This window comes from Dasypus novemcinctus, chromosome 5, assembly GCF_030445035.2.
Source record: "Dasypus novemcinctus isolate mDasNov1 chromosome 5, mDasNov1.1.hap2, whole genome shotgun sequence".
NCBI classification, from domain to species: Eukaryota; Metazoa; Chordata; class Mammalia; order Cingulata; family Dasypodidae; genus Dasypus; species Dasypus novemcinctus.
The window spans coordinates 62657724-62683215 of NC_080677.1; the positions used below are offsets into that span (position 1 = coordinate 62657724).

The window sequence follows — 25492 nt, forward strand, 5'->3', positions numbered from 1 at the left end:
GTATCCCCATCCCAAAATTCTCAAGACTGAGGAATAAACAAACATAAGAGGGGATTGCAACTATGGACTAAAGTAGACTTATTATTCTAGAAATGGAAGAGCTTGTAACATTGATATAAAGGCAGTAAGCACCAGAAGTTCTGATGGGAAGGAGAGGGAAGAATAGGTATAACATGGGGCATTTTGGGGACTGCTTATGTTTGTGTGTGTGTGTATACATAAACAATGCATTTCTTCTTAAATATTCAGACACCTTCTCTCCTGCTTGAGTTCAAATTAGTAAGATTTTTCTAGACACATGAAGATGACAAAATGTAAAATAACTTCTCACTCATTTGGCTGAAAAAATAAATTGACTTTTGGCATTAAGTTTGAGCTAAACTCACCCCTCACCCACTATCTTTTTTTTTTAATAACTAACTTAGTAGGCAGTACTATCAAAGCCTTCCAGTATTCTCATCCAGGTCTTTCAGTTACTGCACCTGAGTCATCCTAAGGTAGCCTCTAGCAATCTTTGTTTCCCAAGACAGCTGCATAAACATTGTCCCCAGTGGCACTCCTTTAATACAGAATATATTTGCAACTATATTTAAAACCAACTGAACATTACTAATTAAACTCTATGTCACCTAACCTCTCACCAAACAAACAAAACCTGACATACCTGAATAAAACTGAATTCCCTCCAGTTTAAAGCATTGCTCACAGAAGGAATGGAGGTAACTGCCAGGAGGGAAAGTAAGCCAAGACTCATTATGCCAAAGGAGATATACATTTCAATTCTCCAAACTTCTTCCTCATTCCAAGAGTTTTCAATATTTGCATGAACCTGGCAAGAGAGCAAATGTGAATTTCCTTTAAATGGTAGAACATTAACCATATAGAACCAGGCTATATATGGACATATTTAGGTTACATTCATTCAGTTCAACAAACTGTTGTGGACAACTTATTGCCGGATGGTAAGAGAAAGAGGAGAAAGAATTAACCAAAGAAGATGACCGTGACTCTCTCCTTCTGTGAATACACGCGAGAAGAGAGTGGTAAATATATGCCATCACATTTGTAATACATCATGGGTTATATGGGCTCTGGAGTCCCAAGATCATGAGATGTCAAGTGGTTGGTTCTAGGTGACACAACAGAAGTTTAAGCAGTTAGACTTAGTTTGAAGGTACTTTTAGAAATTAGTTTACATTTTTTATATATTTTGGCCTTAGTTCTACCTAGAATCTAGGCAGGGAATTTCCAAACCACTTCTGTAGCTTCCTCCTTCACATAAAGAATATTTATTTATTTATTTTATTTATTTCTCTCCCCTTCCCCCCCACCCTCCTGTCCCGGTTGTCTGTTCTCTGTGTCTATTTGCTGCGTCATCATCTCTGTCTGCTTCTGTTGTTGTCAGTGGCATGGAAATCTGTGTTTCTTTTTGTTGTGTCATCCTGCTGAGTCAACTCTCCGTGTGTGTGGCGCCATTCCTGGGCAGGCTGCACTTTCTTTCGCGCTGGGCGGCTCTCCTTACAGGGCGCACTCCTTGAGCGTGGGGCTCCCCTATGCGGGGGAAAACCCTGCATGGCACACCACTCCTTGCGCGCATCAGCACTGTGCATGGGCCAGCTCCACACGGGTCAAGGAAGCTCAGGGTTTGAACCGTGGACCTCCCATGTGGTAGATGAACACCCTAACCACTGGGCCAAGTCCGCTTCCCTAAAGAATATTTATGTGCTCATTTATCTCTTTCTTCACACCTCCTCTCTACCAGGAAGCTGAGAGTTCCCAGGGAACAAAGCCCTAACAAGCTCAAATATTTATCAACTTGAATTGCCTTATTAATACGCTTTTCCAGCTATCCAACTGCCTCATTCATAGATCTTTCCCTTTGGTTTACAAAGAATATTTATAGTTAGGTCAGACTTGATTCACTCTGAACTTGTGGAATTCTGCATAGAGACTGCTTTTAGAATTGTCCATTTACACCCAAGCAGTATAATCATAGTATAAATCAAAGGCTAAAGCTTTGATTTAAAAAGTATCTATTCATGAAAACCACAGCCTCTACATATCAGCTTAACTTTGTTCAGTCCTAGATAAACTAACATACTTAAAAGTTTAAACAAAAAAGAAGCTACTTCTTAGCCGTTTAAAGCAACCATACCAGTAGGAAAAGGCTCTTATTATTTTCTTGTTTCATCTCTATACAGAACAAGAGCATACCCAATATACCCAGAGACTGCAACCTGGAATCTTCAGTTGCCCTCCCAGTTCATTCATTCACTCAACAAATACATCGAGTGTCTACTATAGACCAGGCACTGACATAGTTATTAGGTATATATTAGTGCACAAAACAGACAAGACCCCTCCTCTCATGGAACTTCCATTCTGACAGGAGAAGGCAAACAAAAAATAAATGAAATAAACAAGGAAAACAGTGTGTTAAAAGGTGGTAAATGCTACAGAAAAACTAAAAAGTAGAGCACTGAGGAGTACTGAGGTTGGTTTGGAGGCAGGTAGTGAAATTTAAATTGATGTCTACTAGAGGCCTCATTGAGGAGGTGAGATCTGAGCATCAACTTGAAGGAGGTGAAGGAATTGCTGGAGCATATATCAAAGGTTTAGTATCCAGTTAAGACAGTGGTCATTTTAGAGAGAGAATGGCTTAAAGGACATAGATCTATTTATATTTTCAAGTTTTTCTGCCTTTACTATTGGAACAAGCTTTACTACTAGATGCTACAGACTTGGACCCTGTTGCCTTGGCTGGCTGTAAAATGCAAATACTTCCGCACATTTGTTTTGCTGCAATGCCCTCGGCTTTCACCAGGGAATGCCACAAGTCACAGCTTAAGGAAGCCCCAGGTATTACATTTTCTGTATATGAATTATTGAGGAAAATAGTTTACTACATCACTCAAGCACCTTCCATGAAGCTCTCTCCCTGAGATTTTCTTGGAGAACCAAATGCTAAGGAAGCTTTTCTTCACCTGAGAAACTGGTATCTTTTCTGTTTTTTAATAAGAAAGAAGAACCTTGTAACTATCTCCTTTTTTATTCTGTCAGAAATTTAAAAGCCAAAATATCCAGCAGAGATGTATTCTGTTATTTTGTTCCTTATCTTGGCTTCCTATTCTGCTTTTATTTTCACTGGTTCTAATTTTGTTGCATTAACCTTTTGCAGAAAATGGTCAATCATAAAAATTAAAATAATTATTTATTCAATGCTGAAAGCAATCATTGCAATCCTGAAATTAAAAGAAATAAAAAAAGAAAATACTATTATAATCCTGTGTTTATTGTGCAAAGAGGATGATGGTAGCAGTTTTCTCTCTTAATGACTTTAAATTAGTCACATAATTTTTATGCAGAAATATTGTTTAAAGAACAATTCCTTCCCCACCCTAAATATATCAAAAGTAATTTTCTATTACAAGATATGCAAATTTTTCACCTTTTTAAATCTTACATTTTACAAATTCATACTAATAAGGTTTTTCCTCAAGTCTGAAAAGTAGCAAGAATGTTCCATACCTGTTGATAAGCCATGTTGAGAAACAAGTATCTCTCTGACCTTCTCATTGGTAAGCAGAGGCTATAGGCTACATGGACTGTAGCAAAGAAAAAACTTAGTAATCCAAGCTGTTTTCTACACTGTAACCAGGTTTCCAACCAAGGTGGAAATCTCCTATACTTGGTGCCATAATAAAGCTGATAAGCAGCTGCCAGGAGACCTGCTAGGTATACCAGGGACAGTAATGTAATGGCAACTACGGGCAAGGTTTTATTCACAATCTCAATAGGAATCTTATAAAAGTCACTCTGCTGATTTCTCGCATATGGATGTATCACATCCCTGACAAAGGAATAAAGGAAGAAAAACGTGGCTAGGCTTATGGCTACTACCACTGGCCCTCTCCAGAGAGTAAACAGTCGCAGGGGTAAATTTTCAATCTCTCTGGCTGATGATAATGATCCCAGGTCAATTGGAATGAAATTCAATTGACGAGCCAGTTCAATAACCTGTTGCCGAGCCTGAATGTTGTTGCTGCATATATAAACCTGTGGAAAAAAACAAAAAGACACATTGCTACTATTGTTTACAAACCTGATTAACAACCACATGCTCCACTAAATCTATGAAGTGCCACAGTGATGTCTGAATGATGCAAACTATTAAGGTTGAGCAGTTAAAGCATTTGATAATGTATCAACCTATTTATTAATAGGTTTAAATGGTGTCATAAAAACAACAAAGTTCTTGTCACACATGATAACAAGACAGTACAATTCAGAGAAATCCAGCTAGAACTTGGAATTGGCGAGTCCTCAGAGAAGGAAGGCAAGAGGAAGGAAAGGAAGATTTTTCTATTGGTTCAGTAGCAGTAGTGAGATAAGGTCTGCCCTCAAGCCTTCTAGTTGGTGCTCAGTCCAAGTTGCTGGCTACCACCCCCCAACCCACCACCTTCCCCAGACCCTCAGCTTGCCAACTCCCATGGGGCACAGGGCAGGACTTGGGACTGACTCCCCCAGCTTTCTTGGACAATATTTGGTGATTCTGCCTAGAAGAGTGATTGCAAGCACTGCCTTTACAGATACCCAACACTAGAAAGGATAAGCATGGACTTTGGATGCTGGCATTACTATTAAAACCTTTAAATTGCCTCATGATACTATACTGCTTATAAAATTTCTCTTTAAGCTTAGAAACCAATTCTCCAAATGTCTCTGAAAAACCATGGATAATCTCAGTTATGTTGTTTCATTGGTCAATATCCTGAAATTCTTTCATCTTTAAATGATATATCTGGTCAGGAAAAAGATTAAATGATAAGGTTTAGGTAATTTAAGCAGTAAAGAACTGCCATTTTCTAAGACTAAGCTTTCACCTCTAGAGTAACTTAATGACATTATGGCTGGGGGTGAGGCTGGGCTGTCAAACAACCAAAGCCTCTCAGATATAGATAGGGTTGAGAATTCAACACATATTTGTTGAGCACCAAGTTCATTGCTGGAGTGAGCCATTATTACAAATAGATAGGTCATCTCCCTTAGGGGTAGAAAAATATTGCTTTAAGGCTCCAAGTAATGTTTGGGGAAAATAGATATCTAAATATATCCCTGAGGATGTTTACATAAGGGCTCTGAAGTAGGTTACCCTGAAATAGTTGCATGCTAAACCTATTTACATAATGGTGGCTGTACAGAGCTCTTTGGATTATTAATTTTAGCTAACAGCCAGATGAATGACAAATCCTATACTTTCTTGTATATTGTACAATACCGTTATATGAAAGTTCATGAACATATAAAATGGAGGCCTTTTTATACCAGTAAAATAAGGAGAAACATTCTAAATTAACTTATAACATTTGTGAGTATGATAGAGTTAACATTTAAAATATCATTTGGAAAAAATTTAGAGATGTCTGTAAATTATAATATTTCATAATAAACCTAAAAGTATAAATCAAATATTCAAGATAAGGGCATGAGGACTATGAAACACAAATGAAATTATTTCTGTAACTCATATGGAAATAATCACTGTTCCACATTTTGGTTAAAAATTAAAATAATTGCAAATAAGGGTTAAGGAATAAATTCATGTATATCTCACAGGTCTTGGCTCTATTTGCCCAGTATATATCCATTGCTATACTTTGGAGGATATGTAAAAAAATAAAGGATTTAGACAAACTCTCTAGGAATATGTATTCTTTTACTGGTTAGTCCTCCAAATTAAAGACTTGAAAGTGAATCGTTATTATGGCTTTGATATGCAGCATACAGTGCTGCAATACTTAAATATATTGTCTAAGGCATTTAGTCAACTGTCTTTATGGACAAAAATAATAAAACTATTTTATCATCATGCTTAATTATAATGGCATACCACACCCTTAAAAGATTTTCAAGATACTCTATACTCCGCTTCTTTTACTGCTGACTTATAAAGACTCTCATTCCACAAAAGCATTGACAGGGCTACCTGTCTGCTTTTCAAGTTGAACTAGATAAAGTACTATTGAAAGAATTATATGCTGAGACGGACTTAAGAAATGCAGACTGCCTGTGCCTTTCCCATACAGACTAAAATCAATGCTGAAAATAAAACAAAAAACTGCGCTGTTTTAAATTTTGTGAATATTTAATATATGTAAAAGAAAAAGGTACTTCTAAAGCACTATTCTTGAGGACCATATGAAAAATAGTTTCATACAAAGATATACTACTGTTTTACTAAATAGCTAGCTGTAAGGAAGCAAGCACAGAACAGGGGAAGGAGAAGGAAAGAAAGGAAACAGGAAAGGAGGGAGGAAAAGTAAAAGACATGTTCACTATTTCTATTTTTGAGGAAGCAAGGAGAGACTCAATGTAATGTGTCACATTATTCATTTGCCAACCATGCTCCTTTTCTTTAATTGGTTGATTATGAAAGGAAAGTCCAAGTTAATTTTTCAGCTTTTTACATCAGTTTGGAAAGAGGAATGTGGCCTTCTGGTGCTCATATATAGTTTTAAAATGATAATTATTTCGAGAATGTAATAATTTGTTTTTAAATGTCTGATATATTTTTAACCACAAAATACCCAAGCAAATAAGAATAAAATTTAAGAATACGTACCTGCCTGCTGGCATCCTTAGGTCCTAACTGAAGTGCCCAAGCTGAGACAACATTAAATCCTTTGACAACTAAGGAATCTGGGAATAATGAAGCCAGATATTCGGCATTGGATTCTGGGTATTGGTTTACCTTCATGTTATTGCTAACGTCAATCAGGATTTTACCAACAAGCAGATGTCTCAGGTCCCACAGGGAGGTGTAATGTTCTCTATGTATAGCAACAAATATTATATTTGTTTTTGTTAAAGCATCTTCATGATGAGTGACATCCACCACATGAGGAAAAAATTCAGAAGCAAACTTAGGATTTCTGCTTCCTATGACCACATGATAGCCACATCTAATAAGTCGGATGGTCAGGGATTTGGCAAAATCCCCACTTCCAATTACACCTACAGTAACTTTCCTTGCATCTTTGATACCATTTATACCATTAGGCAAAAAAGTTTCACTAAGGCTCTTAGGGCTTCCCATCATAGAGATCGATTCCATGATCTGGACTCTTCCAAGATCACCAACAGTGTCCTAGGAGAGACAAAATTAAATGTTCATCAATTACCTATTTCAAACATTGAAACACTCCCAGATTATAGAATATTATACATTCCCTTGTGTCTAGAGGTAAAATAAGTTGGCATGCTATGTAATGTGGAACACAGCAAGATACAATTTGTAAGCTGAAAAAGGATGTCTAAATGGAAGAATTATCTCAGAAATGATGTGTTCAAGTGGGGCTTCTCAAATTTTAAAGTTCATAGGAGTCACTTGGGAATCTTGTTAAAACGCAGATTCTGATTCAGTGGGCCTCAGGTGAGGCCACGATTCTGCATTACTAACAAGTCCTAGGTTATGCTGATACTGTCAGTCTGTGGGTCCCTCTTTGAACAGCAAAGCACTAGATTAAAAAAGGAAAGAACAAAGTTTTCACCCAGAACTTTTAAAAACAAAGTTCTAATAAGCCTGATTACCCAGCTTCTAAGCAGATCCAAGGGCGCAAATCAGAAAATGACACTGAAGGAAGAGAAAAGGACCACAAGTCAATGTGATAGCTCCCAAGACAAAAGGAGACATAAAAAACAGATGAACTATTCAACCCCAAACCTTCAAGAGTCATTTGTGGTAGAGATAAACCGTTTTATATACTTCGGTAGCTAATGACTTTATAACTATGTAAGAGTAAAGTAAATCAGATAATAAAAATGAACCACTGGCAGTTAAATGATATTTTAAGGAAAATGGACACCAAATATACTAACGGATTAATTAAACTTCATAGACGTCTAGCATTCACCCCACATCCTATCACTTACCATTGACAAAGATGGCTTTCCAGTGGAAAAGGGGAATAATAATATACGATGGTCTTAAATTACACAATACTTATGAAATCTCTTCTTCCCCTTTTTACTTGTTGGCTGCATAGAATATAATAAAGTTAATTCTTTCTGGAAATTTTGTTAAATTCTTTTCTATTTAAGGGACTAACATCTGAAATTTTCATATTTGTAATAATCTGCCATGAATCAGAGTGGCTGTTGGGTCTGAGTGGAAAACATTTTTCCATTCCATCCTCATTGCTAAGTGTCTTTTATGCTAACAGCAGATGTGGATTGCTTTAGAGGATTTAAAGAATTTACAGGTAGCTGGTTGAATATTTCAAAAAACATGTTCGAGGTTTTTATTAAGTGAAGTTAGAAAATACTAGAGCCAGGAAAATTTGACTTCTTTCCCTAGTAGTGGGTCACATTCAATGATTCACCATACATCAGTAAATTAATCTTTTGAAAGACACTAATAGCAATAATAATAGTTAAAACTTAGATAGCATATATTATGTGCCAGTTCTGTTCTGTGCTTTATATAGTTGCAACTGATTGAATCTCCACAACATACCTATGAAATAGGTGTTAATATTATCATCCCCATTTTACAGATGAGAAAACTGAGAAATGCACAAGATAAATAACTTGCCAAATGACCTAGGAGAGAGTAAGTGGGGGAGCCAGGGTTAGAGCCCAGGCAGTCTAGCTATAGTATGTGTCATTTGGGTGCATGTAAGGAACTTAGAAAGAGAATGTTTGGGGGAATGGGTGGGGAGTAGGAAATATATGGCTGTGTTCATATTAGTACATTATTTCTTCTTTGGTCATTTCATTGCTCCTCAGCATTACCTCATGATATTAATGCCTAACTCAGAACCTGGGAAAGGAGAAAACTATGTTTGAATCTAGTACACATGGCTCATTTCACAAGACTCCTTTCAAGATAGAAGGGTTGTGATTATCTGCTTTTCCCTTGGAATGGTCCCATGCACCCAAAGGCCAGGCTAGGTATCAGAGGCACTAGGGCAGTACTCAACAAAACTGCCAATATCCCTTGGAAGTATCTTTGGATAACCTGGGAATCAGGAGCAGAAAAAGAACCATAAATAATTACATCAATGCTCACTTCACTTGAAAATTAAGGGTGAAGTAACCAATTTACTTACCCTAATCATATACATTATTTAAGGGAGAACAGAGTTACTAGACTCACTTATAGGAACCTAATTCTCCTATATCTCAGGCTTGACTCCTTTTGAATAGATATTGTAGCATCTTCCAAAATATTAGAATTATAAAATCTTTCAATCAAAGAATCATGATAAAGCCGTTTCAAACAAACAAAAAAACTAAACTAAAGCAGTTATATTCTTATTTTACAAAGCGAGTTCAAACCCCTTCTGTAAATCAGAACATGTTCAGGTAAAAATACAATAGGCCCTAATAAACGTTCACTTTTGGGCCCCTCATTATACATGTATTTTATACATGTTAATGGGTGACTAACAAGTCTGGGCCTTTTTTGCATGTCTTTCCAACGGCAGGTTCTGACAGAACTCTTTATGTGGCTACTAACAGAAGCTGGACTAATACTGAGCTTCTTTCATTATAGTTTTAAGGAATGGCATCCATGAGCGGAAAAAAAACATTTTTAATGGGTCTGAGAGACATTAATTGTACATTGCTGAAGGCATATAATAATGCTTGTGTGCTACTTCATAGTTCACAGAGTGTTTTCTTATAAAATATAAAATAGCTGTCAACATGGTATTATGCTCATTTTTAAAAAAAGATTTATTTATTTATTCCCCAGCCCCGCTCATGGTTTGTGCTCGCTGTCTGCTCTCTGTGTTTGTTAGCTGTGTGCTCGTCTTCTTTTTAGGAGGCACTGGGAACTGAACCTGGGACCTCCCATGGTGGGAGGCAGGTGCCCAGTGGTTTGAGCCACGTCAGTCCCCATTTGTGTCTCTGTTTCCTTGTTGTGTCTCTTCATTGTGTCATCTCATTGCATCAATCTGTTGCATCAGCTTACTGCGCCAGCCTGTCGCATCAGCTTGCTGTCTTGTTTGTCTTCTTTAGCAGGCACTGGGAACTGAACCTGGGACCTCCCACATGGTAGGCAGGTGCCCAACTGCTTGAGCCACTTTCATTTCACTATTGTTCTCATTTAAAGATGAAACAGAAGCTCAGAGACCTTTAGTGACTTGCCTAGGACAGCACAGGTTATAGTGACACAACCAGGATTCAAATATGAGTCTTTTATCCTATGTTCATTCTAAAACTGTAGTGAAAACATTACCTGGGGAATCTTAACTCAGAATTTTTTAGCATCTCCAAATGTCATCTGTAACTACATTTTCTAAAATCAATACCAATTTTAAAAACTGAAATTATGAATCTCAGCACAATATAGTTTTAGATAAATCCCAAGTTATAAGCTGAGGAATTCTAGCTACAAAAAAGACAAAATATGATTGGCATAATTCCCATTTTTCTTTGGGAAAAATCAACCAAAGGGCTAGGTTTATTAATACTATAAAACAAAACATGATTGGTCACTGTGTAACTCTTCAAAAACCCTGAACAACAACTCATGTCTTCTGGGGACTCTGCAACCAGGTGAGTTCTGTCGTAGAGGGGAGTTCGGCTTTTGAGGGGAGGGAAGAAGAGAGGACTAAGAAGTGTGCCCATATACTCTTTGATTTGCATTACATAGACAGTCCAAGCAACCTGTCTCCCACAAACTGTGGGAAACTATTCAGTGCTGAGACACTGGAGCAAAACCTCATCAATTTATAATTTCCTGATCTAGCATTTTGGATCTCCTGTTTAATGATCCTTTCCTGAGAGGGGAGGAAAGTACCCTGGAGCAAAGCTGAAGTTCACATTTTTGATATTTATGAAAATGGGGTTATAAAAAACCAAAAAATGTCGATATCTGAAGATTTGCCCTTTTAAGGAAAAAAAGTAAAGACCTTAAATTACAGATTTCTATTTATAAGGAATAATGTGACTAAAATCTGAAGGAAAATCTACCCTGCTGTGGCCCAACATGAATTTGTCCAGGCCACTGCATGCTTTGTACCTAAGGCATAAAGGGCAAGAAAAGACATAAAAGGGCAGGAGAAGACACAGTGCTTATACTCAAGGAATTTATACTCTAGCCAGGAAAGACAGGCTGTATTTATAATAAAAAGCAGGATAAAGCCTCACAGCTGCAAATATAAGAACTAGATTGTATGATCAGAGCATAGTTACTCTAGAAAATCAGAGGAGGGGAGTGGAGGTGGCTCAAGTGATTAAGTACCCCCAGCCCACATCAGAGGTCCCAGGTTCAGTTCCTGGTGCCTCCTAAGGAAACAAGGCAGGCAAACAGACACAGCAAGTGCAAACAACGTGTGGGTGGGAAGAAATAAATAAATGAAATCGAAAATCAGAAAAGGACAGTATTGCATGGTACTCATACAGGTCTCTCTCTCTATACATACATACATATATAAAGAGAGAGAGATAAAATTGGATATAAAAAATCTTTAATTCATACTCAACTTTCTTAATCCAAGTTAATGCAATACAGGTTCATTCTACTTAAAACTAATATTTGGTTTTCTGTGACCTCACCCTAAAAGTTGGCTAGGCCACTGGTTTCCAAATATGAAGTTATCAGTGGTCTACAACAATTAAGAAAAATATGGCTGGAAGAGGGAGTTGTTCATAAAATTATTCAATTTAAAGAACTGTCTTCTATTCTTAGAGTATATCTTTCTTACTTTTTGGGGTCAAAAATGTTCTTTAATTCACAAAACATAGTAGTAGATGAACTGTTTGAGTTGGCAACACATCCCACTATTTTTTAAAAATTTATTTTATTGGTCTTCTGGAGAATAAAGTCTTACGAGAGAGGGGACGTAAACAACATGGAGTAAGGTCCCTGCATTTGCAGAAGTCTGTGGTTAGGTTAAAGAATACTCAAAAGAGAGGGACACGGAATCTGTACATCAGTATCAGGAAATATGATATGAATAAGCTAAAAGATTATCGCTATGGAAGGGAAAAGGTTTTATGGTGGATCTGGGGAAGTACTGTATATTGTATATATGAATTTCGGTGATCTAAGACTCTTGTGAAGCTGACATTATGTTGGGATTCACTTTACAGGAAGTTTTGAATCATAGAGTGGTTCAACAATGGCAGCAGAGGAATACTGATATAGGATGTTATTGACAGGATATATATGGCTGACAGGGAGTTATACAGGGCATATGCCCAGGGTATATAGTAATGTCTAGATATACTCATAGTGGAAACAATGAAAAACAACAGCTGGGGCGGGTACTGGGCGCCTGGCCGGGGAGTCACGGTCATGGACCCTGGGGAGCAGTGGCAGTCCGCCAGGGGCAACGGCAAGAACCAGGAAGGAAGGAGGGCCCAACAGTGGGTTCCTGATACTAATGGCTATGCTTTTGAGCCTATACATCTGCAATAAGAACAAGGCCTAGAGTAGCACTGTGCCTGGGAGTTTCCTCCTGACAGCCTTCATGTTACTCAAATGTGGCCACTCTCACAGCCAAACTCAGCATGTAGATGCAGTGCATTCCCCCCAACGTGGGACATGACACCCGGGGATGAGCCTCCCTGGCACCAAAGGATCACTACCACATACCAGCTGAAGATGCAACTAGAAAATGACCTTGAATTAAAGGTTCAATACGGATCAGCAGAATATCCCTGTCTACATATAATAACATGACTTCAAAATGCTGTTTGACCTAATATAAGGGGGAAATGGAAAGGAGAAATGAGATTATAAGGCTATGAGTCTCTAAAAAAAAGAGTCTGGAGGTTGTCAGAAGGAATGTCCTTATGCACAACTGAGCAGAGTCTAAGAGACAGATAAAGTAGATACAACCCCAGGTATTGGTTCTTCTGAGGGATAAAGAGACCCACGGGTTCTATGGTCATGGCAGATGGGGTTCACTGCCATGGCAGATGGCCCTTCTTTGGAGCTGGTGTTTCTACATGATGGAATTGAACTCGGAGGGGATCTCTTCCCACAAGACTTGCATGCTACTTTATTGGAATTGTAGTTGGTGCTGGGGTTTAAGATATATTTAGGGGATTTGAATCTCTGGACTGATAATAAGACACCCAGGCCCAGAGCCTCAACAGACTTCAGCTCCTACACTTTGATTTATTGGACTGACCCCACTCAGCTAACATGGAGTTGAAGAAGGTCAACCACCACAACATGGAGCCTAGAGTGTCTACAATTGAAAGCAGGAGGAGTACATCCAGTATCCATGTGGAATCTAAGCCCCCACTTGAAAAAGATGTGCAATGGACACAACCAATCCAATGTCCACAGAGAAAATGTGGAATGGGTGTGGGAACGGTAGCCATGGGGGCTGCTGGGTTTGGGGAATGGGAGGAAGAGATGAGATGTGGAGGCATTTTCGGGACATGGAGTTGTCCTGGGTGGTGCTTCACGGACAATTACAGGACATTGTAGACCCCCCCAGGGCCCACTGGATGGAACGGGGGAGAGTGTGGGCTATGATGTGGACCATTGACTACGGGGTGCAGTGATGTTCAGAGATGTACTTACTGGGTGCAATGGATGTCTCATGATGATGGGAGAGAGTGTTGCTGTGGGGGGAGTGGGGGGTGGGGGCGGTGGGGTTGATTGGGACCTCGTATTTTTTGAATGTAATTCGTAAAAATAAATAATTTTAATTAAAAAAAAATAACATAAAAAAAAAAAAGAGGGACAGAGTCTAGAGATGAATTGTCAAATATCCCATTCTAATTTTCTTAAGTAGAAGGTGATTCTCACTATCACAACCTTTAGGCTGCACTAAGATAAGCCATAAATCCTCTTATAATTTATACAACAAATAAAACCCAATTGTTTATATCTATGACAATAAAAAAGTTTTTTTGGAGGAAAAAAGTTTTTGGTTTTTTTTCTGGAAGGTCTTAAGCACCTTAGAAAATCCCAAAAGCAAAGCTGTAATTCTACTTTAGAAATCAGAATGTGATTCTCTAACATTGTGGTTTTTAAGAATGTGGAACCAGGGCCAGCAGCATCAGCAGCACCCGGGAACTTGGTAGAAAAGCAAATTCTCAGGCTCCATCTCAGGCCCTACCCCAGACCTCCAGAATCAGAATCAGAAACTGGCAGGGATCCAGAAATCTGCAGGTTAACAATCCCTCCAGGTGAGGTTGATGCATCCTAAAGTCTGAGAATTGCCCTAACGTAATGGAATCCAGCCATTATTAGTTGTTTGACTAACCCACTTAACTGAGATTACTAAATTACTTTGCTCAGCTGAAACTCTTGGGTAGTTAGCACACATCCTCATTTGATGGTAATTTTCCTAAAATTATGAGGGAAATAGTAATTTCATTAAAACTATATAGTTTTTTTCTTCGTTTACAGACCATCAGCATTGTAAATGATATATATATGTCATACTCAGACCTGAGTGCCTTTTTGTGTTCATATTTTATAGAACCAACAAAAGAATTTTCAGAAAAGAAATATAATTACAGTATATCAAAAGCTCAACTAACTAGCTCCAAGCAGTTCAGACTCGTCAATTAACGAGAATTTTAATGAGATGAATTCAAAAGAACAAGTAATTTCCAAGGTATTTCCTAGGTTCAATGCTATATACCTTTATGTTGGTATGATTCTAAGGTACTTCTAAGTCCTAAATCACCAAAATACAATTTTATGTGTTTTTCGCATTGTAATTACTGATGCAGGAAAGCACTCCAGTTCAAATTTTCAACAAAAAGTTTCTGGTTAGATCTAAGTTAGTCTAGGTTAGTTTTTTGCAAAAAATAACAACTTTATTTTCCAAGGACTTTAGTTCATAACATTTTGGGCTCCTTTTCAATAAATTAAGGCAATAACACCCTCCAAAACCTCCCCACCCATTTTTCTTCTATGTATAGTTTAGATAAGAAAACTGGGAAAACGGACTTTGGCCCAGTGGTTGGGGCGTCCGTCTACCATATGGGAGGTCCGCGGTTCAAACCCCGGGCCTCCTTGACCTGTGTGGAGCTGGCCATGCGCAGTGCTGATGCGCGCAAGGAGTGCCGTGCCACGCAAGGGTGTCCCCCGCGTGGGGGGCCCCACGCGCAAGGAGTGCGCCCGTGAGGAAAGCCGCCCAGCGTGAAAAGAAAGTGCAGCCTGCCCAGGAATGGCGCCGCCCACACTTCCCGAGCCGCTGACGACAACAGAAGCGGACAAAGAAACAAGACGCAGCAAACAGACACCAAGAACAGACAACCAAGGGAGGGGGGGAATTAAATAAATAAATAAATCTTTAAAAAAAAAAAAAAAAAAGAAAACTGCACCCTCCATCCACCTTACAAGTGCCACCTGCTTATTCAAGCAGAACGATGTGCCTTATGTGTACCTGAACTTTCTAAACAGTAAAAGTTAACATGTCCAGGGGGTATGTCTAAAAGGAAGCTGGCAGTAGGTCATGGCATGACTGAAACAATTTCCCCATCTGAAAACCTTGATACAGACAGTAATTTGGATATCTATGTTCATTGGGAGCAAATACAAGTTTTTCTGTCATAGTAATTCACTTGTAAATAAGAAACTCACTTGTAAACAGTCTGCTGCGACAGGCCTGGCTTTTTTGCCTCTGCACTAGGGGTTCTTTTTTGATCCACAGACACCTTTGCCAGTCAGGTGAAAACCACAGACTCCCTACTAAGTCCACACTATACTGTGTATTATTTAATAAATATATTACACCCACACCAAGAATGTTTTTCTGAATGTCAGTTCAAGCTCACTGATCCCTGGTTAATAATCCCTGCTCTACAAAAAACCATTTATCCTTATTTCAATTCCATATCACATTACAGGTGGCAAATATCTGCGGTTGCAAATGGCGCCAATGCCCATGAGATGCTGTCAGCTTTAGGAATCTCTGGGGATTGACATCAATTTAGGAATCAATCCACAACCAAAGATTATAACCATACTCATCTATCCATCCATCCATCCATCCATCCATCCATCCATCCATCCATCCATCCATCCACTATCTTATTGAACCCCATCTGTCAGGCATTCAGCTAGATGCTGCTGTTACAAGACACAGAATTGGCATTGACTTCCTGGTTATCTGTTCGATATGAGGAAATTACAAGTACTGATACAGGCATAACAACTTTTTAAAAAACTGTAGTGAAGTATAGTTTGTATATCACAAATTTACCCATTCTAAATGTACTATGTACATTACAGAGTTGGGCAACCATCACCAAAATCCAATTTTAGAACATTTCCATCAATAGTAATTGTTGTTACTCAAATTTTAAGGAAACTGGTCAAAGGTAAACTCTTCTTAAATAAAAAAATCATCCCTCCACTGATGTTCTGAAAACTCCATTGGCTCTCAAGAGCATGATCAGAGTCTTGTTAACTCAGTTCAGAGCTATGGTAGTATTGGAGGTTTCCACTGCTTTGTAGTTGGAGCAGGAGAACTGCAATCGCAGAGCTGACTCCTCCTACAGTTGTCTGGCATGACCTACTAAAGCAACAGTTCTCAACCCTGGCTGCACATTGGAATCACCTAGGGACCTTTAAAACCTGGTCTGCCCTCCCACCAAACCTCAGATTTTTATTTAACTGAACTGAGACGAGCATCCAACTAATAATTATTTTGGTATTTGGAGAGAGAAGATGTGGGCTTTTGGTCCTCAATCACCTCTATTTCTACATTGTTGTTTGAAATAATGAAAAGTAACACTAGTGGAAGAGTAGCAGTTGCCCTTGAATGCAGGAAGCTGAAGAAAATGCATACATTCCTTTCCCCTTCCAAAACATCCACTCACTATTTTGCAATTACCTCTTCACTTACTGGGAAGGGCAATGTCATTCTTTAAAATGGATCATCCCATCATACTTGGTTCCTGTTGTTTCAGAAAGTTCAAAATTCAGAATGTTCTACTGGTGACATCTCTTCTTTCTGTCTCACAAGTCTTTCTGTCTCAGTTCTCCAGAGCTGAGCCTATGAGTGTTTGCAAATGGATTGGCTAGCACTAGAACAGCTAGAAAAGTACTTGCCCATCTTGAACGTTTTAATTTACTAAAAGCTGCAGAAAGCAATATATAAGAAATGGGTTGGCTTTTACAATGAGGATTTACTAATTTATAAGCTCACAGTTCTGAGGCTCTGAAAACATCCAAATCAAGGCTTCATCAGGCAATGCTTTTCTCTCTGAAGACTGGCTGTTGACTATCCTGGACTCCTGTCACATGGCAAGGCAAAAGGGCAGAATCTGTATCTCTCCCTTCTCCTCCTGGGTCTTGTTGCTTTCAGCTTCTTGCTTCCTCCAGCTACCTGCTTCTTCAGTTTTTTTCTCTCCGGGGTTCCACTGATTTTAGCTTCTGGCTTCTGGGACTTTCTCTCTCAGTTTCTGGGGGTTTTTCTCTATCTCTGCAGCTCCTTCTCTCCATATTCATCCCGTTTATAAAGGAATCCAATAAGAGGATTAAAACCCACTCTAGATCATGCCTTACTGAAATAATCTAATAAAACAGTTCTCCCTACAATAGGTTCACACACACAGGAATGGGGGGAACATACAGGCTCAAACTATCAGAAATGTGAATATGATCCCCTGGGGTCTAGTTAAAATGAAGATTCTGATTCAGCAGGTCTGGGGTGGAGCTCAAGGTTCTGCATTTCTCATAAGCTCCCAGGTGATGCTCCCAGGGCTTATCCCTGGGCCACCCACTGAATAGCAATTTCTTAGAATTGCTACCTTCTCATTTGATGTTATACACAGGTAATGTAGATTAAATAACTGAGAGGACTATGTCAATTACAGAATGTTCTACTTTTTGGTGGCAGGCCGAACAGACAGTTCTAGGTATTCTCTTAGTGTCAGTTTCCTTGGTTAAATGGAAAACAAATAGTTGTACTTGATTCCCATTGTTCTTTCCAACACTAAAATTCTTTTGTTTCTGAATCTTGAAGCTATGTAATCATGGTAATATCACCACCTTATTTTTAATACTTCAACACTTCAACTTTATGAGTTTGATCTAAAAGTATGATTTAAGTAGGACACGGGCTCCTTGAAAACTGAAGGCCACAATTTCCTTGAATGGAAATTTGACTTGCTCTATGCTTTTAACACTCGAATGTAAATTTTTGAGGTAAGAGAATTCAATTATACTCAGCTACACGACCTCCTAAAGATTTTCAATTGTTAGAGGTATTTACTTGATATGCTTCTAGCTAACTGACAGCTGCTTGCTATATTAATTTTGAAAAATAGAAACTATTTTGTTTCATATATAAATAGTGCATTAATTATTGGATAACAGTAACTCTGAAAGGGCTGTCCTCAGATTTTGATGACATTTACAATGTGATAGGTTATTACAGCAGTTTAATATTGTTGATGAATTCCAAAAAGAAATATTGGATTATGCTTATAATCTGATCTGTACCTGGGCATGACTGAGTTATGATTAGGGCGTTGAGTCCCCACCCCATACCTCACAGATAAAAGGTATGGCAAAGAACAGAGTTGGGGTTTCTGATGTTAGAGTTTTGATGTTGGAGTTTGCTGCTGAAGACTTAAGCTGGAGCCCTGGGAAGTAGGCTCACAGAGGAAAGAGAAGCCAGCCCCAGGAAGGAACCTTGAACCCAGAGAAAGCAAGCCCCAGGAACATAGGAACCCAGGAAGTCTGAACCCTCACAGACGTCAGTAGCCATCTTGCTCCAAATAGACTTTGGTGAGGGAAGTAACTTATGGCCTAGTACCTGTAAGCTCATACCCCAAGTAAATACCCTTTATAGAAATGAACCAATTTCTGGTATTTTGCATCAGCACCCCTTTGGCTGAATAATAACAATTATCAAGAAAATATTATCCTCTAGGACCAAGAGGTGGGGAAGGTGCACTCTTGACCTTGCAACACCATATCTGGACCATTCGACTCGCCTGCAAAAACTCTGCTCCCTTGAGGCCCATGGAATTCATAATACTCTCTCTCCATCCTCACTCCTGTCCTCTACTGACTTCTAGCTTATTTCCTACATCTGGAGACTTCAGCCCCCAGTACACCTATAGTCTTTCTCTTTATGCAACACCTGTCAACCTTCTACAGTACTAGAATATCCAAGGGCATGATCATTAAATCTCATGGCTTCTTGTTTCCTTGACTTATTCATCACAGGCAGTGAGTCCTGGCCTTCACTCTACCTTAGTTACTCCTTCTAGAAATCTCCAAGCACTATCTCCTAGCCTTCCAATGACCTTAGTCAAATATTTACACTGATAATCTAGATATCAGGAGACATAAGACCCCATGACCCCATTACTTTCTCATTATCCACTGATATCCTTTATGGCTTCTCTTTCCTCTTAATCCAGCATAGATTCCATAATATATATTTACAGTCACCCCTTTGAAAAGACCCCCAACTCTCTCTTGGTCTCCACCATATTTACTTGGCAAAACTCAATCCTGGAAGAACCTAGCTATCCATTTTCTCTGTATCTGCATTCGCATCCAAGTGGCTGTAGATGGCTGAAGAAAAATCAGACAACTCAACTCATTAGTTTCACCTTAAATTTATGATCACCAATTTCATCTATCAAAAGTCATTTTGTCCACTTCTGACACAGAGACCATCCCTTTTTCCCTCCCAAGAACTTTCTATTATGTCCTCTCTCAGCAACATGTCAAAGGTAACATTTTCAAAACCAAACTCCTTTCTACCTGGACCTGTTCTCATTCACCCAGAATTTCCTCATCTCAGTAAATGGTGCCACAACCCACTCAATTGCTCAAGTCAGAAATTTGGAAGTCCTTTTTGAGTCCTTGCTTTCCCTCAGCTTGACATAAAATCTACCACCAACTCCTGTTCTCTAAAATATATCTTAAATGCCTCTCCCTGTCACCATCCTAGTCCAGGAGTCCACCATTTCTCACCTGAACTCTGCAAAGCTATTCTAACAGGTTTTCCTACTTATTTCTTTGCCTCTTTCCAAACCATTCTCCATATAGCAGATAAGATTATCTTAAAATGCAAAATCGGATGATGTCACTCCCCTCCTTAAAAACAGTGGTTTCCTGTTGCTCTTAAAACTTATGAGGCCATTCTTGACCATTACCCGAAAGGCTCTGAACGAGCTATCCCCTGCTCACCTCTCCAGGCTCATCCTGTAGAATTCTCACTCTCTATGGTCCAGTCATACTGTCCTTTTAGTACCTGGAGTAGAAAAGACCATTTTCCCACCTTTAGAACTTTGCGCATACTGTACTTTTTATTTCTTTAGTAGAATGAGTCATTCTGGGTTTTTTTTTTCTCCCTTTCAGCACCTCGTTAAAGTTTCCTTTTGTAATTGCCTCCACACTTCCCAGTACAGTTCTGCCACATTGTAAATAAGCATGCAGTAAATATATTTCATTATTAAATGCATTTAAAAAATGTTAGGACCAAAACATGTAATAATGCTCTAGGTCAGACCCTTCTTTTTGCTGATCAAGACCGGTGGTCCCAGATGGGTTAGGTGATATGTCAAGGTCATGGCTACTGGCCAAACAGGGAATAAATGCATCTCCTAGTGTCCTGTGTCCTTTATCACAGATGCAGCTCTAGTCTTTAAAACATTTGGTATGTCCTCTTTCTCTCTCTTCTCTTGATTATGATCCTTTCTTTAAAAAATTGTTTGCCTTCATCTGTGCTATTTTTTCACTATTAAAGTACAATTATATTCATTTTCCATGACAGGTACATTTTCCATGACACCAGTACGATAACAGTTACTTGGATAAAGCTTTTCACTTCCTTCCAGCACAATTAGTTTAATTTATCATTAGTCTCATTCCCCCGTTTCCAAAAGATTGACTTTAGCTAAGAGGCAAAAATGTGCGGTCATACCCATGACAGCATATGTAGTTTACTCTTATAGTTTTAAATGTTTTGCAAAGTATTGGAAGGGTATTTTTCTCCTTTAAATGGCTTCTACACTTTGAAGCAACAGAGGGAGAGATGCAGAGTTTTAAAAAATAACCTTGGAGAATGAAAAAATAAACAGAGGAAAGGCAAATAAAAGATCAATACAAGGAAGAAATAAAAAAAGGGGACGTGTGTGTGTGTGTGTGGTTGGGGGCGACAGGAGACTTCGAATGAATTAAAAATGTTCCCAGCAGTGGAGCTGTTAACAGGATTAGAAGCTAAGTAATGAGGGTAGAAGTGGGGGCAAGAGTCTGAATTCTATTTCTCCCATTTCCATCCTATACTGATGAGGGATAATTAACCATGGCCTGGAATAAGTTTTCCTATCCAAAAACTGCCTGAGGAGTAAAAACTGACACCAATCCTTCTCGGTGGGGTGGGGAGATAATGAATGGAAATCTCTCGACAAAAATTCTCTTTATCTGTTCTATTTTCAGAGCAAGATTTTTAGGGCATAATTTTCAACAAGTTTGGCTGAGGTTGAACACAAGGCTCGAAGATAATTTAGGACACTAAAAGAAGCCGCCAAATACTTCTAACACATATTGACTAAACACACCACTGTTACATTATTGGGTAATAAAATGACTACCAGAAATACTTTCCTGTTCGTAAAGCAGCACTATATGATTTTCAAAGAACGTGCGCTGCACCAACCCACACTGATAGGGAGGGAGGCTAAGGTAACCTGCCTGTCCTTTCCTTTTGGTGTATATCCTACGTGGATAAGTCTCCTGACCTACCTCCTTTTACCTGGGCCCAACTTTAGGACTTTCCGAGAGCTCAGGGAGTAGAGTAGAAGGAAGGAATAGTTGGAACGAACGCCTCACTCCACCCCTCTCCCCACCCCCAAATCAAAGTGCCAGACGACCGGGGACCCCGCCAGCTCTGGGTGGACGCCTGCAGAGGGCGCGGACTCCGGGAAGGATGGCTGCAGCGCGCAGCGCGGACCGCATCTTGACCCTCAACTCCGTCGCCCCGCCTCCACCTCCTCTCCCGCTTCTCCCTGACCCGCTCACCTCCACGCCGGGCAGGGATGAGCCTTGCCGTGGTCCGAGCTCCGCGTCTTCTTCCCAAGGGCCCTCCCGGGTTCCAAGGCCTACAGACTGCGCCTCCGCCCGCCGGCTGCAGTGTGGCTGCCGCGGGGAGCGCGGTCGGGCTGCTCCCGGGCCTTGCCGGCCGGATCGCTTGGAACAGGAGAGGAGGGAGGGAGGCGCGCGGAGGCCGGTCTCGCCGTGACGCGCCACGAGGGGCTGCACGCTGGAGGCGCCGAGCGCAGAGCGCCGAGGAAGGGGGTGGGGAGACGGGAACGCCGGAGGAGGAGCCGGGGAGCTCGGAGGGGTTTGAGGGAGGGTGGGGGGAAAGTGGGGTGGACGTAGAGCGCCAAGGGGGTACAAGCTGTGCAAGGGGAGCAAGCTGTGCAGCGGAAAGCCGGGGTAACGCGGCTGGGTAGTTGTGCGCTCCCCCCAACTGAGAGCAGCTGGGTACCTGCCCCTCCCCTGCGTACTCCAGCAAAAGCTTTCCCTTAGTCTGCCCTTGGGAGACGCCTTTAGAAATAGCTCTGGAAAAAACAAGCCCGCTTTCCCACTCTACTGCTTCCGTGATGTTTGATCGCCTTCTAGCCCTAGACTTTGTTTTTATTATACTCTACCATCCCCCTCCCCGATTCCCACCTTCTGCCCACTCCCAGTTCCTGAGCGTCCATTTGGAAGTCGCTTTTTCTTCTGTTCTTTCACTCACCTCTCCCCACCCAAAATATCTTGTATCGACTGTCTTTGGAATAAAGTATACAGAAATGCCCTTTCATGAACCACATTTTAAAATTCTCTCCGTAAGAGGACCCTTACAACCGGTTGAGGGCAGGTATTACTTTGTTGACTTTGGCCTCTCCAGCTGCTGCTGCTTGAGCTTTGGTCTTGGGGAAAAGCGGATTAGGCCGGGAGTCTGTTCATTGTTCCTGGGAAAGCCACTTAACTCTGGGGCCACAATGGCCTTGAGTGTTGAAGAGATTACTGATCTGTAAGGGCACCTTTGGCCCTGAGATTCCCTTAATTTTTTTCTCTGCAGATTACAAGTCAGGTATCCTTTTCCCTTTGTGTAAATGCCAGTGAATGAAGCCAGAGATCTTTATCCTGGAATATAAAATCGGTTTACTGAAAATTCTCAAATTTACGGGTTTTTTTTTCATACATCAGTAAGTTAAGTTTAAAAATTATCTCTCCCGGGTGGTTTATTAACCCGGAAAAAATGAGAAGGTGGTCTTGGATCGATCTTTGGAACACTGCACTTTACCCTTTGTAAGCCTTCCACAGATTGCAAATGCAACCTGTGGAAATACATTCTTACCAAGACTTGAAATGTCCCTTTCCCCCACTGCCAAATATTATTAAGGTTTGACATTTAGGATAAGCTAAACTTTTAGTGATGTGTCAGGCAGGGTGTGAGGGTATTGGCAGCTGGTAAAATACTTTCCATTTTGGTACCTGGGGAAAAAATCCCTATATTTTATTTAGACTTTTATTATTTCCACTCCAGCGCTTCTCTCAAATAATGACAGTAACAGGTTTTTTTCTTCCTTTCTTTAACACTTCCGGAGGACCAGTGGAGGAAATTAATGAATTTTAGCAGTCATTGTAAGGTATGTAGCTTTCCTGTGTGTTTTTTTTAATCAATCAATTTATATAAATCTCAGAAAGGATTATTAAAAGTTAGGACATTTTCTAACTATCTTAAAGCCCACAAATTATTGAATAAAATCTGTAGATGAACCATATGTTTTAAATATTTTTAAAAACTATCTTACCATGCTCTCTGATGTCCAAAAAATATTAAGGAATATGAGATCACTTGTCCCAAAAGAGAACCAATGAGTCAATAAGTTACAGTCTCTAGAAGGAATATCTGCTTTACATACTTAAATTATTAAAATAAATATCCTTGATAGAAAATCTCATGTCATCAAATGTGTTCCAAAAGATTGTTGGCATTGATGAAAAACATGATTCCTTTTGGCTCATTCCCATGCCAACAAATTTTTACTACTGTTTTTCAGATGGAGTTTCATAGTATAAGCACGATTTCGCAAGACTTTTCCAGGTCATGAGGTGTTCTGTGAGAAGCTCTCTTCAGTTCCCTGAAGTAGTAATTGATTCCACTGAAGCACAGCAATAATTTATTAAAATGTATCTCTAGTGGCCTAGAGGTGTTAACAGTTTTTTCTTTGACGTTATTATACAGTTGAATAACTTTAGAGTGGTAGTTCCCAAAATGTGTAACTTTAAACCCTAGTCCCTCCAGATACTCTGCAACGAATTTATTCATTCCTATGCTATCGAGCTACCACCATGTGCTCTGAATGGGACATTAGGAACAATGACGAAGAAGACAGATATGGTTACCTATGTTTACTTTGGTGGCGAAGGTAAATTAGAAACAGTAACAAATAAAATCTGCACAAATTTTTATGCAAATAAAATGATTATAAATTATGATGAAAATAGCAGGTCTTGAGATAAAAAGAGGACCTTCTTCGTTCAGAGATTCACAATGCATAACGGATTAAAGACAGAACTTCTACAGTGAAGACCATTTATTTCTAACAAATTCTCATATTTGGTTTGAGCACCAAACCTTTTGTGTGTGTGTGCAATGTCTATTTTTTGTAAAACAGTGCTTTTCTTCCTTAAAGTTATTCTGAAATAATTTCAAACTTACAGGAGAGTTGCAAAAATAATATAAAACTCACACAGCGAACTACAACATAACCCTCCCATTACACAGATCCACCAATTTCAACATTTTGCCACATTTGTTCTATCATTCTCCTTTCTTTTTTTCTTTCTTTCTTTCTGTCTCTGTCTCTCATCTATCTAGGTATTTTCTAAACATTTGAGAGTAGGTTGTATACATCATGACCCTTGAACACATGATACTTCTACATACATTTCCTAGGAACAATGATATTCACTTATGTAACCACTTTAGGTACAGTTACCAGGCTCAATAAATTTTATGTTAATACACATCTTTCAGTCTATATTCCCATTTTTCATATAATATCCTTTTGGACCTTTCCACCTCCAATATTAGATCCAGTCCAGGATCATGTATTACATTTAATTATCATTGTCTCTTTAGTTCTCTTTATTTTTTTAGAATGTAGAAACAATTTATACAACTTAAACTTTCTGATCTCAACCACTCCCAGCCATACTTTCAGTGGGATTAATCACATCCCCAATGTTGCATGCTCCCTTCACCTCTACCCATTATCAGAGTTTCCCATCATCCCAAATAGAAACCTGACACCCATTATGGATTACCCACCTTGGCCCTCCCCTGCCCTCTGTCCTGGGAACCTGGGCTCTACTTTCTGTCTCTATGCATTGCCATTTTCTAGCTATTTCATATGAGTGGAACCATGCAATATATATCTCTTTGTGACTGATTTATGTCAATCAACATGATGTCTTCAAGCATATCCATGTAGCAGCAAGTATCAGGACTTCATTTCTTTTTTTAAAAATATATATATA

The 25492-nt window shown here is 39.4% G+C and overlaps 1 protein-coding gene across 4 annotated transcripts in view; it reads right to left on the reverse strand.

The window, feature by feature from the left end:
* Positions 1 to 22748, reverse strand: part of STEAP2 (STEAP2 metalloreductase) — a 29764-nt gene extending 7016 nt beyond the window's left edge. For 2 of the 4 annotated variants that reach the window (XM_058297016.2, XM_004478679.5), the window contains exons 1-5: positions 21977 to 22748; positions 20144 to 20207; positions 6623 to 7147; positions 3529 to 4056; positions 665 to 829 (exon numbers count right to left, since the gene is read on the reverse strand). In XM_058297016.2, the coding sequence (XP_058152999.1) occupies positions 665 to 829; positions 3529 to 4056; positions 6623 to 7114 (1185 nt within the window). In that variant the 5' untranslated portion in view covers positions 7115 to 7147; positions 20144 to 20207; positions 21977 to 22748. The remainder of the gene's footprint in view (positions 1 to 664; positions 830 to 3528; positions 4057 to 6622; positions 7148 to 20143; positions 20208 to 21976) is intronic. The other 2 variants (XM_058297017.2, XM_004478680.5) reach the window with 2 other exon arrangements.
* Positions 22749 to 25492: the final 2744 nt, after the last annotated feature.